Consider the following 14,128-nt stretch of genomic DNA (forward strand, 5'->3'; position numbering starts at 1 on the left):
TATTAGAAGAACTGAAGCTACTTGATCCACGGATTTCATCTTGGTCAAAAAATGAAACCGAAATTAACCACTAAATACCTAAACTTGACTTGAGCTACGAGTTTCAGCTTCACATATAGCATATAACATTTGGCATTAAACGTGACATTAAATCCGGTTTTCCGGCAAAAATTGACGGTTTACCAGTCTAAAATAACGGTTTACCGATTATTTTCGGTTTTTACAAAATTTTATATTTTTTTGAATTTAGAACGAATTTAAAAAAACCGGTGTTTAAGTGAAACCGTACCCCGCCGGTTTTAGTAAACCTCGGCGGGCAGTGGCTCCTGGGTCCCGAATCCCGACGCCGTGGTGACGCACCGCCGCGTCACCGGTAGGAGGCAGGGCCGCAGGGGCTCGCTCAGGGCAGCTATCGACTTGATGGGTCATCCACAGGCGAGGTAACGAGGGGAGGCGCCGATGGCTAGCCGACGACGTGTAGGCACGCGGCGGCCAGAATGTGGGATGGGATTGGGATGGAAGCTAGGGTTTGGTGAGAGCGGTCCACATTTCACAAGCGGGAGTGTGGACGAGACGAGCTTCATGTGGGCACGTGTCGGAAGGAGTGTCGCCAAATTCCCGTGAAGCACGGGGAGGAGGTGAAACCCGAGCTGAGCGGGTTTTAATATACAGTAATTTTTTCATGTACCGAGAAAATCCAGATCACGGTGCCACCGCCGGAGAACAGGGGGTGGGCAGTTCCAGAGTAACAAGAGCATCTCACATTAACCACAGCAAAAGCTCAGACCGATGGGAAGAACTTATTCAGATTGAATGGCAGGGAATAGAACTCCTCGCTTCTTGTATCGGTCCTGTACGACCGGAATTTGTCCCACCAATGGTAGCCTCGGTCTCTCCTGACTGAAGCTTCATGCCTGTCAATAGTGTTGTCCAGCAAATATGCCACGAAGCCAGCAACAAACGCCTTGGACGAGAATATCACATTCACTATATCGTTGAACTGTACGATTGAACAAGACAACCGATGTGAGTACTTTATTTATCTTTCCACAGAATTGTAAGATTTCACGGAAAAAAAGAACAAATGTTACATACCCATCTTGAATGTGTGTGAACAGGACCATAACCAGCAATAGATGTGTACTCATTGAAGTATTGAGGAACAGAAAGGCCCATGAAAACTGAGAACCCAAGGATGAACTTGGTCCTAAAGGTGTTGAGGTTACAGAACTGAAGGAAGCCGATCCCAGCAGAACCTGTTGACAAATTACCAACACAGTTCATTACATTACACATATCTGATGCATCAATCGTCATAGTTTGAACTAATAGAACAAACACAAGTAGGTTCAAGGTCTTCACTCACCGGCATAAGCAAAGAAGATACAATACATAGCTGCAAAGATGGGTGCAGGAATTGAGGCGAACACAGCTCCGAATTTCCCTGGGTAGTCAAAATGACCCATGATTATTACAGAAAACATAAGTATTCACAATCTGAGATGACCGGAGCATGAAAAATTACAATGCAGATGCTAGGCAATTTCCATTGAAAACCAAGTTCAGCAATGAAGTACTGTAAACATCGTTGTAGTGAGCCGCAAATAGATGAGAGAAATAGCATAACTATACAACACACTCAAAACAGTTCCACTAAATTCTTCTTTGGATAATACTGAATAAATTAGTACTAAAAACTGTTTCTTATATTTACTATTATGGATGCCCATTCTAGCACATGCTCAGAGCCTCAAATTCACAATTATATCGATTGGCAAGGAAAAAGGCCTTGCAAGCAATAGCAATGGTCCCGTTGAACGCATTCAAAGAAAATATTTAACCGCAGAATTTCAACTTTGGGGCCTTGGAAGTCAAGTAGGGGGTGAAGTTAGGAAAATGGGTAATGCTTGTTTCTGAGCATCCGTGTATTGATGCCCATCATGTACAGCCTCTCAACCTGATTATCCCCTCCCAAATTGATGCTCCAGCAGATTAATTCTTCCTCCTGCTGCTCGGGGAAATCGCCATCACCCCCAGGGTCCGTCATTCTTCTTTGTGCAGTGCAAGTCACAAACTCTCACTGGCTCCTTGATCTCTGCAGCACACAGAGAAGTCACAGCACAGCAAGCCATGTGCTGCTGGAGGGCGAGATAGAGACCGCCTGAATCAGGAGGCTACGGGATTTAGGGTTAGGGTCTTAGGGATTTGGGCTCTGGTTCTTGGGGGAGGGCTCCATGTCCAGCAGGCTTAGAGGGATGGCCTGCAGCCGCAGTAGGCATAGCAGCAAACAACTCTGGCCAGGGTGGAGTGTGGTGTGAAGGCAAGAGTTGGCTGGCAAGGCAGCAAAGGTGCCACTGGCCAGGGTGGCAGTTGATTTCGAGGTGGCAGCACGGCCGAGTGCCGGGGTGAGGTTGTGTTGTTGGCTGCAAAAGAGTCAAGCTTGAAGGAGGCGGTGGAGGGCACCATGGTAGTCACAATGGAAGGAAGAAGATGAACAAAGTGGGAAAAAATGACGGTAAGCTATTTTTTTTTTGTAGTGTGCATGCGCATGCAGTCTTGTGAAAAATACTCGCCACAGTTCACTACTGCCAGATAAGTATCACTTATAGACAGACCTGGTTCTAGACTGCATGAGTCCGAGTTTCACTTCAAACTTCAAAATGAACACAATCAATCAGTCCATGTAGTATATTGTATGCACCACCAACAACAACATTAACCACCTCAGTAAGGTAAGGTAAGAGTGCTATGAGGTAAGTACTACTTGTCGGGGGGCTACAATTAGGGATACCCAAATTACCCCCTAACAAACGCACTCAGAGATAAGGACTAAACTCCCGAGGGGTGGCAGTCGAGCCACCTATAAAAGCCGAGGCATCCCCTCGAGCGGCTCTCCGCCTTGCCCGAGGACGACACCACTCACTCCGTCCCGCCCGAGGTCGCCTCAGCCTAGTCCGTCTCGCCCGAGTCGATCTTGTGCAGATAAGACAAGGGCGCTCGGAAACAGGCAGGAAACAGGCGCATTTAATGCGTGTGCCAAACCGCGCCGTGGCAGCGGAGCACAGTGGTGAATAAGACAGCGATCACGTCTAAGCGTAGCAGTATGATTACGCCTATGCCAAACAGTGCGCGCACGCCGCTTGGCACCCTCTGATGGGACGCCTAAATACGACAAGCCGAGCGGACGAATCTTCGGGGACTCCGCCTCGCCCGACCCAAGCTCAGCCCTCGGACAAGGTCTCCGCCTCGCCCGAGCTCGGCCTCAGCCAACGACACGAATCCCGCAGACAGCCACTCCGCCCGACTATAGCGTGCGTCGAGAGATGGCTCGGCTAGCGCCTCGGGAAGACTTCTTCGGGAAGACTTCTGCATCAACTAAACAAAGGCTCTTATCTCGATGAAGAGAATCTCGACGTCATCGCGCGCCAGGACGATGACGTACCCCGTAAGCGGCCCTTGGCCCATATCCCAACGCTGTTACAACCACTACGGCGTGGGAGACCTCTCCCTCGGGAGCTCGGGCGTACGGACGACCCCTTGGCCTCGACTCTCTACGAGAAGTCAGCAGACACGAATCTACTGCACGGTCCGCCGTCACATCAGGCGCCAGGGCATCTCTCCTTCGAATACAAGACCCGGCTTCACCAAGGGCACTCCCCTGGGCGTATAAATAGGGCAGGGGACCCTCCACGAACGGGGGATCGATCGACATCTACGCGGAGCGACACCCATAGACGAGTTCTTGCTTTCTCACTTTGTCTTAGATTTTGGTACTTGCCTCAATCATCTCTAGGGACCTGGGGACTTCCCCTCTCCTGCTGTGCTTGTAAACCCCTACTTCAGGCACCAAGGTGTGAGTAATATAAGCCTCATCCCCTCTGCTGGAAGTAGGGCCACAAGTAGTCCGAACCAGAATAATCGCTTGTGTCATCTCGCACACCACCTAGAGCCGGCCATGCGGCACATTTACTGGTTGGTTAAGGACCCGCGGTCCAAACACAGACACTACTAAAGGAGGCTTATGGGTCAAACAAAACTAGGCCAATTTTGAAGGTGAAGCAACATATCTGGTGCAAACCAACCTCTGTGTGCAACCGTGCAAACTTCTAATCTAGGCCACATAATGTTGATCCAAGGGGCGCAGGGGATTGGGTAATTTTGCACTTAACCACCCGCTCCTAATCATACTTTTGCAAATCCCCCCCTCCCACTCTCTCCTGCACCCCCTTGCATCAACATCATGTGGCCTAGATTATAAGTTTGCACAATTGCACACAGAGGTTGGTTTGCACCCTTTGAAGTTCCATCATCCATGTTAGGCTCAAATTTGCTATCTCAAAGATCTATCAAAGAATCAAATACTAGTCCCATGACAATTAAACTTACCGAGAATAGAAAAGAATATCATGAAACCAGCTGATATCTGCACTACCCTTCGGCTACCAACGCGTGTCAAAGCTAGCAAACCAGCATTTTCACTGCAGTTAAGGAAACAATTGGCATATCAAGCCGAATTAGATCTATTCCTTGAAGAGAAGACCTGTATTAAAATTTAAAATACAAATGAGATATGTTCCTTAAAAATCTACTGCCCGGTGCTTACACTGATACAGAAGACCCATTTCCAGTCCCAAATAGCCCATCCAGAAGAATACCGATGCCCTAAACCAAGAACAGATATATGCTCTAAGTTAACTAAAATATGCAATTACCCAGTAAAACCTGAACATGTGGTAGATGAAAAATAGCATGTACCTGCCAGCCAATACCACGGCTAAGAACAGAGGGTGGGATTGGTGTAGCACTAGCATACCTAGAGACAGCAATGAAGGCCCCAGTGGACTACAAATACAATGGCTAGCCAGTTAGTGAGATCAATATTATGTCACCATACAAACCCACATATAGCAACAATGTGCTGATATTTGATTTTTTTCTAGAGCAGTGAGCCAAACCTCCACGAGAGCAACAAATGATGCTGCCATCATCGCGAAAGCTTCACCCGCATCAAAAGTTGGAGCACCCCACTGAAAAGGATATGGTACTCTTATCCTGCCATTTCATTTGAGGGAAACTTGGGAACTGATCATACATTTCGACAGCAAAGATGGTGACAAATGAACAATTGTATCTTCAGAACTGCAAACAGTACCAGGGTGCGCCACCAATTAATCCAGAACGGTCAGTGCGGCAATGAAATTGAGTCTTTGGTGGTGCATTCCTGTATGCTCCTCCAACAGTGAGAAGATATGCATAGAGCCACACTATGGGGATAGTGAACAGGACAGCAAATCGATCGAAGATAGACTTCAGCATGTGAACAGCATGTGGCAGGTACTGCAAAAAATGGAACAGAAAGGAAAATGGTAGTTGGATGGCGAGAAAGTGTTAGATATCTAACTGGGCGCAACAAACAAATGCATAAAAATCCAATCATACCATTGTAAAGATCACAAGAAGGATGAGTTGAGGTAGACCAATCTCAACACATTTGGCGACCTGGGTAAGTTAGTATAAGCAAATATCCTTGTATGAATAGTGAATAGAAAACCAATTATCAAAACTTACCGATGGAAATCCTAGCTCATACAGTCCAAATCCAACTAGTGCCACCAAAGGAGCAGCTGAAAGTGGACTCAGATACCTGAAACAAAACGAATATATACAAACATACGAACTCAAGTGAGAAAGAGTAATGCTTCTTCTGCAAGATTCTTTCTTGCTTGAGTACCCCGGAGCAGATACTGAAATTAAAAATACAGTAACTAATCTGTTCATCTTCCTACCTGGCAACATTACGCCAAAGGCCACTGAAGCCAACTATAATCTGTAAGGCTGAAGCCACAATCAACGCACCTTGTGTCCCACGCATGATGCGGAGAAATTTCTTCGGAATATAACAAGCACATCATCAGGTCCAGGTGTACACAACTAAGTGAGATCAGAAAAATGGGAGATGGTGGTACTTCCGACATACAATATGTGGATTAGGTTCATTAGCATAACGTCCAGCAAGGATGATCGAAATGGTAGGCAGAACAAAGGTGTATGACCCGCCGATCACTGCAGGCAACATGGTACCAAAGAAACTCTGCAGGAGGGTGTTGATACCTGCAACGAACAGCAATGTCTGGATAACCACTGCTTTGTCCTCCTACCACAAGGAACAGTAGGAATTAGATTGATAGCTTAGAACCATGTAACCAACAAAATATGAATAGTGAAATTTCAAATCTCACATTGTTTCCTCCCATTTGTGGAACAAGTGCAGTTGGTATGATCACAGTGGTACCAAGCATGACCAGATAATGTTGGAACCCAAGAAGAACGGCTTCAGCTGCATTTAAGGACATTCCCATAGAACCAAGTTAGAGCGGAAAGTCCGCCGCTAGTCAACGAAGATTTTTTTAGTAGACAGTATCATATGCATACCATGGTCAACTATATTAGAAAAAAGATGGAGCTAATCCAAGACAAACACACAAAATCAAGTTTGAAGTGATAAATTCGGTTCATCAATCCTATCCTCAAATGCAGATGATCCAAAATTGGGATGTTTTTCTCCTTTTAACATCATAACTTCCTCGCAAACGCATTGAATTCCAATGCACAACAAATGGATCATTTTCCCCTAAATATGCTGATGTCATTCACACTCCCTCCATCCATGAGTCAAACTCAACCAGTAGGTGCAAAATCCCATTCAGGTCATATGCAATTCAATGAACTAAACCCAAAATTTATTTTGTAGCCCTCTGCTGTAAAACATTTAGAGTGCCCACCTGCACTAGTTGCAGATGCAGCTGCCGCAGTCAGAAGTCTAATTTACTGTATCACTGCCTTGGCAGCCACAGCTGCAGCCGTGCAAGAGCAAATACAATAATTGGCATATAGCCAAACAAATGCTGATTTGGATAGGGAGTTTCATTTGCATTTAATTTGTAACACGTACATGTCGGCAAATTTAATGCAGTTTCATTAGGATGAAACACGTCAGGATGTTAACAACACAAAAGCTGATGTGGCAGTCTTGTTAATTGTGCTAAGAAACTCCCCACAGAGACTGGCCTAATGCAGGCAACAAGCTGGCCACCGTAAAGGAAAAAGTCTAGCAATCCAATAGTGTACTACAGATTACACAAGAACTAAACATGGATTAGCCATGTTATACTAACCATGAAGGCAGAGAGCATGTGCTTTAAAACAGGGAAGAGTCAACACTAGAGTTGACTAACACCAAAATTACTACTAAACAGAACTCTAAAGAAGCACCAGATTTCCTGAATATTCCATCCACACAACCGAGAAGTCACAATCCTACGAATATACCATTGCAGGCAGTTAAGGCGACAGAGAACCGGGATCACGGATTCGGGCGCTGTGTGCGACTTGAGCATCAAGGGCCAACACATCCTCGGTTCGATGATTCCTTTAAAGTCCATTTGGTGGATATACGCCAGTTGAAAAGTTGAAACAACACGGGTCAAAGCTTTCGCAGAATCACGAGTATCCGATTAAACAAACTAGAGAGGCGACAGGCGGAACGGAAAGGCTGAACCGCCTTTTTAGAATTATATGGGACTGAGACCGGGAAGCGCAGGCAGATCTCGCCGACCCAAGCGAGGCGGGCGTCAAGGTGTGTGCGATGGCCACACCGCACCACCACCACAGACCCTTGACAGCGACGCGGTGAACTGCGACGTTGGTAGCAGAGCACGCATCGCTTTCGCGGCCAACTTCCTACTAGTACCGGCCGGGACCAGACAAACCCCCTTCGAAATCACGGGCCGCGCCACGGAGTTCGCTGCTGTTCCCTAACAACGACGTGAGCCAGCGCGCGGAGGCAACTTGGGAACGCGGGAAAAAAAACTTGGCTAGAGTTGAGGAGCGGCGGCAAGTAAGTTGGGCGGAGCCGAGGAGGAGGAGGAAGCGACGGGACGGGAGACTCACGCCACGGGGGAGGGCTGGTGATGCAGTAGGAGACCCCAGGGAGCTGGTCCTTGACGGGGTGCGGCGTGAAGTCGTCGTGCTTCGGCGCGGCACCGCCGCCTCCGCCCCCGGCCATCTCGCGGCGCTTCCCGGATCACCGAGCACGCGCGCGCACCACCCCCCGTACCCTCGCGCTAGGTCGCGAATCGCAATGCGAGCGCGGGGAGGACTGTGAGGAGCAGGCAGCAGCGGTGGCGTGGTGTGGTGCGAGTGCGAGCGCTACCGCGCAGTAGTATTGTAGTGTAGTGGCACTGGATCGGCGAGAACGAGAAGTGCGTGTGACACTGTGAAGGGGAGGAGGGGGGAGGGAGGGAGGGGTACAGGACAGGGCGGCAGGCGGACGCGGTCAAAAAGGCGAGCGCTCGGGCGCTGCATAGGCTGGCAGAGGGGGGAGCACGGCACGGCGGGGGCGGGGGACTGCGGTGCGGGAAGCGGTTGTTTTTCTGTGCGCGTCGTCGTCTCCTGTCCGCAGCCGCTGCGGGAGGAGAGGACAGTTCACGCACGCCCGCACGGCTCCAAAACCGCATTTATGCCGGCGTTGTTTTGCGTGTGTGCGTGAGCGAGCCGTGCGAATCTCTCCTGCTGCCTGGGCCTGGCTGGCTGGTGGGTCACGCGGCCTCCCTTGCGCGGTGCGGTGGGGGCTGCCACCCGCCCGCCGCCCCCCGGCCCCGGGCCCCGGCTCGGCTGCCAGCAAGCCCCCAGCGCCTCTACTGCCGCGGAACGGATGAAGCCGCAGCTTCTCCAGGTTTTGGCGACGAAACCGCGGGTGGTGGTGGGTTTGATCGACACGTCCGGTTTCTGCCGCCTCGGTCCGGTCCGGTCCGTTTTTCCCGTGACGCTCGCGCCTTCGCAGTCGCAGCGCCGCATTGGGCTCCGGGCGTTGGGAACGTGGCTGGCGATGATGGATTATGCGTGAAGAAAGAGGAGGGAGGCCTTTCCACTCGCTCGGTAGTCGGTCGGTTCATGGGTTGGAGTGGACATGGACTGGAGCGATGGCGTGGTTACTGCAGCGCTTCCCCTTGTCCTCGGGCCTCGGGGAGAGCTGCGAATGATTGTTTGTAGGGGGTTACTGTATAGTAGTAGTAGCAGGGGGAGGGAGCTGACAGCAGATGGGTTATTTTTCCACTTTTCCGTGTATCGTTGCGAGGGAGAAGCGGTGAAAAAAAAGAGAGGCAGAGGGGCGCTTTTGACCTGTACGCAGAGTTGCGCGGCCGTACTACTCCCTATCATTGTGTTCCTCCGTTTTGCTCCTCGCTCTTTCGGCAGCACAGCGCCTTTCTTTTCTTTTTCCTCGTCTCCCCTCGCTGGTGTCGTCCGTTAATCCCAGGCTCCCAGCTAGAATGATTAGTCACGAGGTGGCCTCGAAGCGAGCGAGGGTCACACTCTTGCACTGCCGCAGCAGCCTGTGGATGCTACATGCTACGGCAGACTCGGCTTGTCCAGGTCTCCAGCATTCTACTCTACCACGTCCGTCCTACGATCTTTATAGATCTCCTCCGCAAAGGTCACGTATATAGTTATTGTGTAAAATATTGTTTTATACTGTAGAACTATATTTTAGTGAAGTTTTATGATATGCACTATGCTCGTGCTTAGGCTATCTCTTTTTTTAACAGAGAGGGGATACCCTCTATTTCATTAAGAAATAGGAACATAGTTTGACAGACTCCAACAGAAAGCTACTTATTACAGAACTTAGCACTTCTGGCTAACGGAATAGAAGCTAACCATCCATACATGTTTTGGATTACTCCAGATTCCAACATCTAAACAAACCATCTAATCAAAATGAAGTAGCTCATAAGAACCCTAACAATACCAACAGGTTTTTGGTAAAGGCCCTCGATTACAAGTCCAAACCATCCAGAAATGAACCAGACAATTTAAAAACCAGAAACTGACTCCAGCTGACAGATTGCAAACAGATGGAGCACACAGCAGAAAAACCAACGCACTTGACATCAACTGCACAAACGATAGTCTACCGGCGCCCAGCCAAACTCCCTGTTGTAGATCTCTTTAACTATTCTTCTGAGAAGTGAACTTCCTTCCAGCAACATCTTTCTTGACATTTCTTTCTGAAGAACCGCCCAAGCATCCAACCATGAACAGCATAGGAGCACAATGTTAGCAGCATTAGGAGGGGAGATGTTATTGAAACAGCAATCATTCCTAATTTTCCATAAAGACCAGAGCACAGCACTACAACCAATAGTGATTAGATTTCTTTCATATTTTTTAAAGCTACAAAGCCATAACCCAAACATTTCATTGGCAATTTTGGGAATGGACAAAGACACTAAAGCCATCTGGATCACTCTCCAAGTGAAAGTGGCAACCTGACAATTGTAAAAGATATGATTAGTGGTTTCCAAACAACCACACCAATTACAATTAACATTACCATGCCACTTTTTTTCTTCAGATTTTCTTTGGATAAAATTTTATTTTCTAAGATCAACCAAAGAAAAACTTTTATCCTCTGTGGGATTTTCGCTTTCCAGATAAACCAATATGATTTTCTGATCGTATTTCGTTTAAACTTCATATATAACAACTTCACTGAAAACCCTTTCTTGTCTAGAATCCAAGAAGGCATATCTTTACTATCCTCAAGACAGTAATCTTCACAATCCTTTTTTAAATCTTCCAACATATTAGCTCCAACTCCAAATAATCTCCTTCTGAAGATTAAGGAGTTGCAGTTGTCACTCAAAGCCTCATTCACATTTATCTCTTTATTCAGGGATAAATCAAATAATCTTTTGTATTTTATGGAGAAAGGTTCATCTCCACACCATTTGTCTATCCAAAAACTAGAAGAAAATCCATTTCCAATCTTCATTTTTCTGTTGTTGCAATATTCTTCTTTGTTGTCAATGATGCCACGCCAAAATTGAGAGTCACCTTGTTTTTTTTCAAAATACATAAGGGCTTGCATTTCATGTATTTTTTTTAACAATTGTCTGCCAAAGACCATCTTATTTCTCAAGTTTCCACAGCCATTTAGTCAGTAGACTGATATTCATCCATCTAAGATTTAAAATACCAAGTCCCCCTTTTTCTTTAGCAGTACAGACTGTATCCCAATTCACCAAATGATATTTTTTTCTTTTCTCCACCATTCCAAAGAAATCTCTTTCTAAAGATATCCATATTTTTTAAAACAGAAGATGGTGTCATATAAAGAGAAAGCATATAAAGGGGAATGTTAGACAGACTACTATTAATGAGAGTTAATCTTCCCCCAAGGCTGAGATATCTACCTTGCCAAACTCCTAATTTTTTTCAAATTTCTCTTCAGTCTTAGCCCACTGAGAAATGCTCAAAGTTTTATGATCAATAGGAACACTAAGGTAGCAAATGGGAAGAATTTTAATAGGGCAAGTAAAAATCTCAGTATAAGCATCTTTGTTATTATTATTATCACCAAAACAATAAACCTCACTTTTATGAAAGTTGATTTTCAGACCAGACATCTTTTCAAACAAAATCAAGATAAATTTTAAGTTCCTTGCAAATTCAAGATTGTCCTGAAGCAAAAAAAATGTATCATCCGCATATTGAAGATAAGCACAACCATTACTTATAATATGAGGAATCAAGCCAGCAATCAGTTTTTTTTCTTGTGCTTTTTTAATAAGACACGCAAGACCATCAGCTGCTATGTTGAAGAGGAGGGGGGAAAAGGGGTCACCCTGTCTGACCCCTTTATGAGTAGAAAAATAGGGGCCAATCATGCCATTAGTTCTAATAGCAACCTTCCCTCCTTTCACCGTTTTCATCACCAATCACTCCATTTGTCTCCAAAACCTTTTTGTTGGAGCATGCTATATAAGAATTGCCAATTGACTTTATCATAAGCCTTCTCAAAGTCAATTTTAAGAATAATCCCATTTTGCTTCTTTTTTTTACTTCATGAATAATTTCATGAAGAGCAACAACACAATCAAGAATATATTTTCCTTTAACAAAACCAAATTGATTTCCACTAATCACCTTGTTGATACACGAAGATAACCTATTATTCAAAGTTTTGGTGATGATTTTATAACAAACATTCAATAGACAAATTGGTCTGAAATTTTTCATTTCCATGGCATTATCTACCTTAGGAATTAAGGTAATCACACCATAATTAAGTCTTTTGATGTCCAAATTTCCTTTAAAAATCATCACACAAATACCAAATATCCTTTTTAATAATATCCCAGAAATCCTGGAAAATTCTGCAGGGAAACCATCAGGGCCTGGAGCACTATTATGTTTGAGGTCAGAGACAACTTTGTAAATCTCATCGAGACTAAAAGGGGCAGTAAGATAATTTCTGTCATCTTCATTAAGCCTTCGCATATTCATATCATTCATATTAATAGTCGTAATATTTGAAGGGCCAAAGAGGTTTTTATAATAGTCAGTGGCTAACTTATTAATTTCATCCTCATTATCCACAAGTCTCCCATTATCGAGCAGAGAATGAATTCTCAGACGTCTTTTTTTCCATTGGCTTTTAGATGAAAATATTTAGTATTCTCATCTCCAGCAATGATATTTTTTTCTGTGGCAATCTGTTTCATCTTCGTTTCTTCCTCAAGAAGTAAGGATTTCAGCTGCAATTCATACTCCATCTTTTCATTTTTCTCTCTATCAGAGAGATTTTCAGACTCATTTTTGATGTCCAATCTATTCAGATTCATTTTCAGAGTGTTGATTTTCCTCCTATTGGAACCTTCTTCATTAATATTCCATCCTTTCAGAGTTCTTTTAAGTCTTTTAACTTTTTCTTTCCAAATATCAATACTCTTCTTATTTCTAACTGGAAGAGTCCAGTTAGTCCTCACCATGTCATAAAACTTTGGTCTAAATTTCCAGCTGAGTTCATATCTGAACTCATGAGGGACTTTTTTTTCTTCAGTTTGCAGAACAAGAGGCACATGATCAGACAAAGATCTATCAAGACCTCTGACTGTAGCATTATGAAACAACAAGTCCCACTCAGGATTTACCAAAAACCTGTCAAGTTTTTCAAAGGTAGGATTGTTCCTATTGTTTGACCAGGTATAGAGTCTATCAGACAGATCAAGATCAATGAGACCATGCAATTCAATAATCGAATTAAAGATAGCACTCCATCTACTAAGACTCACAGGTTTATTTTTTTCTTCAATAGTTCTAATGATATTGAAATCACCACCAAAAATGGTCGGTCCTTTACAATTAGAACAGACCGAAGAAAATTCACTGAGAAATCTACTTCTATGTTCAGCTTGAGCCGCGCCATAAATGTTGATAAAACTAAAAGTGACATTTTTAGTCTTATGATGAATCAGACAATTGATCATAAACTCACTGATGTCCTGACTAATGATATAAAAAATATCAGAGTTAATTCCAACCAGAAGCCCACCAGATCTACCTCTGGGGGAGAAGAAATCCAGATAAAATTTTTTGAGGGTTCAGAGCCTCAAACCATCTTTGATCAAATTCCTTTTTTTGGTCTCTTGAAGACCAATAAAGTCTACTTTATGTTTTGTAATAAGTTCCTTTAGGAACTCAAACTTTCCCGGTTTCACCAGACCCTGGCAATTCCATATGACTCCTATCATTATGGAACCAATAATTCTGGAGTCTCTCTTTTTTTAACTCTCCTTTTATTAGGTGTACACCTAACCTTTTTTTATTTTTATTTCTTAGAGAATATTTTTTCTCTCTTCTTAGATCCTCTTTTTTATTATAAACCAACATTTTTTCTTTATCAGATTCACTATCAAGCAAGTCTTGAACCATTTTATCAATAGAATCAGAGATCTCAATTTCTTTTTCAGTCTCAGTTATGTTCAAATCAACTTCAGAAACCATATTAGAGCAACTAGCAATAAATCTTTCTAACTCCATCATTTTAATATCATTAAGATTCAAACAAACTTCCTCAGCATTTTTTCCTAGACTAACATTAAGCAAATCTGCCATCTCAACCAAAATGTTATCACTAGTTGTCGGGGACCATAATTAGGGGTACCCTCAAGACTCCTAATTCTCAGCTGGTAACCCCCATCAGCATAAAGCTGCTAAGGCCTGATGGGTGCGATTAAGTCAGGGATCAGTCCATTCGAGCGACTCGATCACGCCTCGCCCGAGC

General features: G+C 44.7%; 1 protein-coding gene across 3 annotated transcripts; it reads right to left on the reverse strand.

Moving 5' to 3' along the window:
- Window positions 1-583: 583 nt before the first annotated feature.
- Window positions 584-8,486, reverse strand: LOC100282103 (uncharacterized). 3 transcript variants are annotated; one of them, NM_001155016.2, is made up of 14 exons: window positions 7,951-8,282; window positions 6,240-6,337; window positions 5,978-6,154; window positions 5,787-5,887; window positions 5,569-5,644; window positions 5,440-5,499; window positions 5,153-5,337; window positions 4,956-5,052; window positions 4,756-4,842; window positions 4,604-4,662; window positions 4,387-4,478; window positions 1,367-1,444; window positions 1,096-1,256; window positions 584-1,000 (listed from the first exon to the last, which is right to left on the reverse strand). In NM_001155016.2, exons 1-14 carry the CDS (start codon window positions 8,063-8,065, stop codon window positions 782-784), a joined length of 1,605 nt encoding a protein of 534 aa, NP_001148488.2. In that variant the 5' UTR covers window positions 8,066-8,282; the 3' UTR covers window positions 584-781. The 3 variants fall into 3 exon arrangements, with proteins under 3 accessions (NP_001148488.2, XP_035823908.1, XP_008643648.1); XM_035968015.1 differs by having other exon boundaries at window positions 598-1,000; window positions 5,440-5,481; window positions 7,951-8,486; XM_008645426.4 differs by lacking the exon at window positions 7,951-8,282 and adding an exon at window positions 7,330-7,786 and having other exon boundaries at window positions 599-1,000.
- Between the last annotated feature and the right edge of the window lie 5,642 nt (window positions 8,487-14,128).

Source organism: Zea mays, chromosome 5, assembly GCF_902167145.1.
Source record: "Zea mays cultivar B73 chromosome 5, Zm-B73-REFERENCE-NAM-5.0, whole genome shotgun sequence".
In the NCBI taxonomy this organism is placed as follows: Eukaryota; Viridiplantae; Streptophyta; class Magnoliopsida; order Poales; family Poaceae; genus Zea; species Zea mays.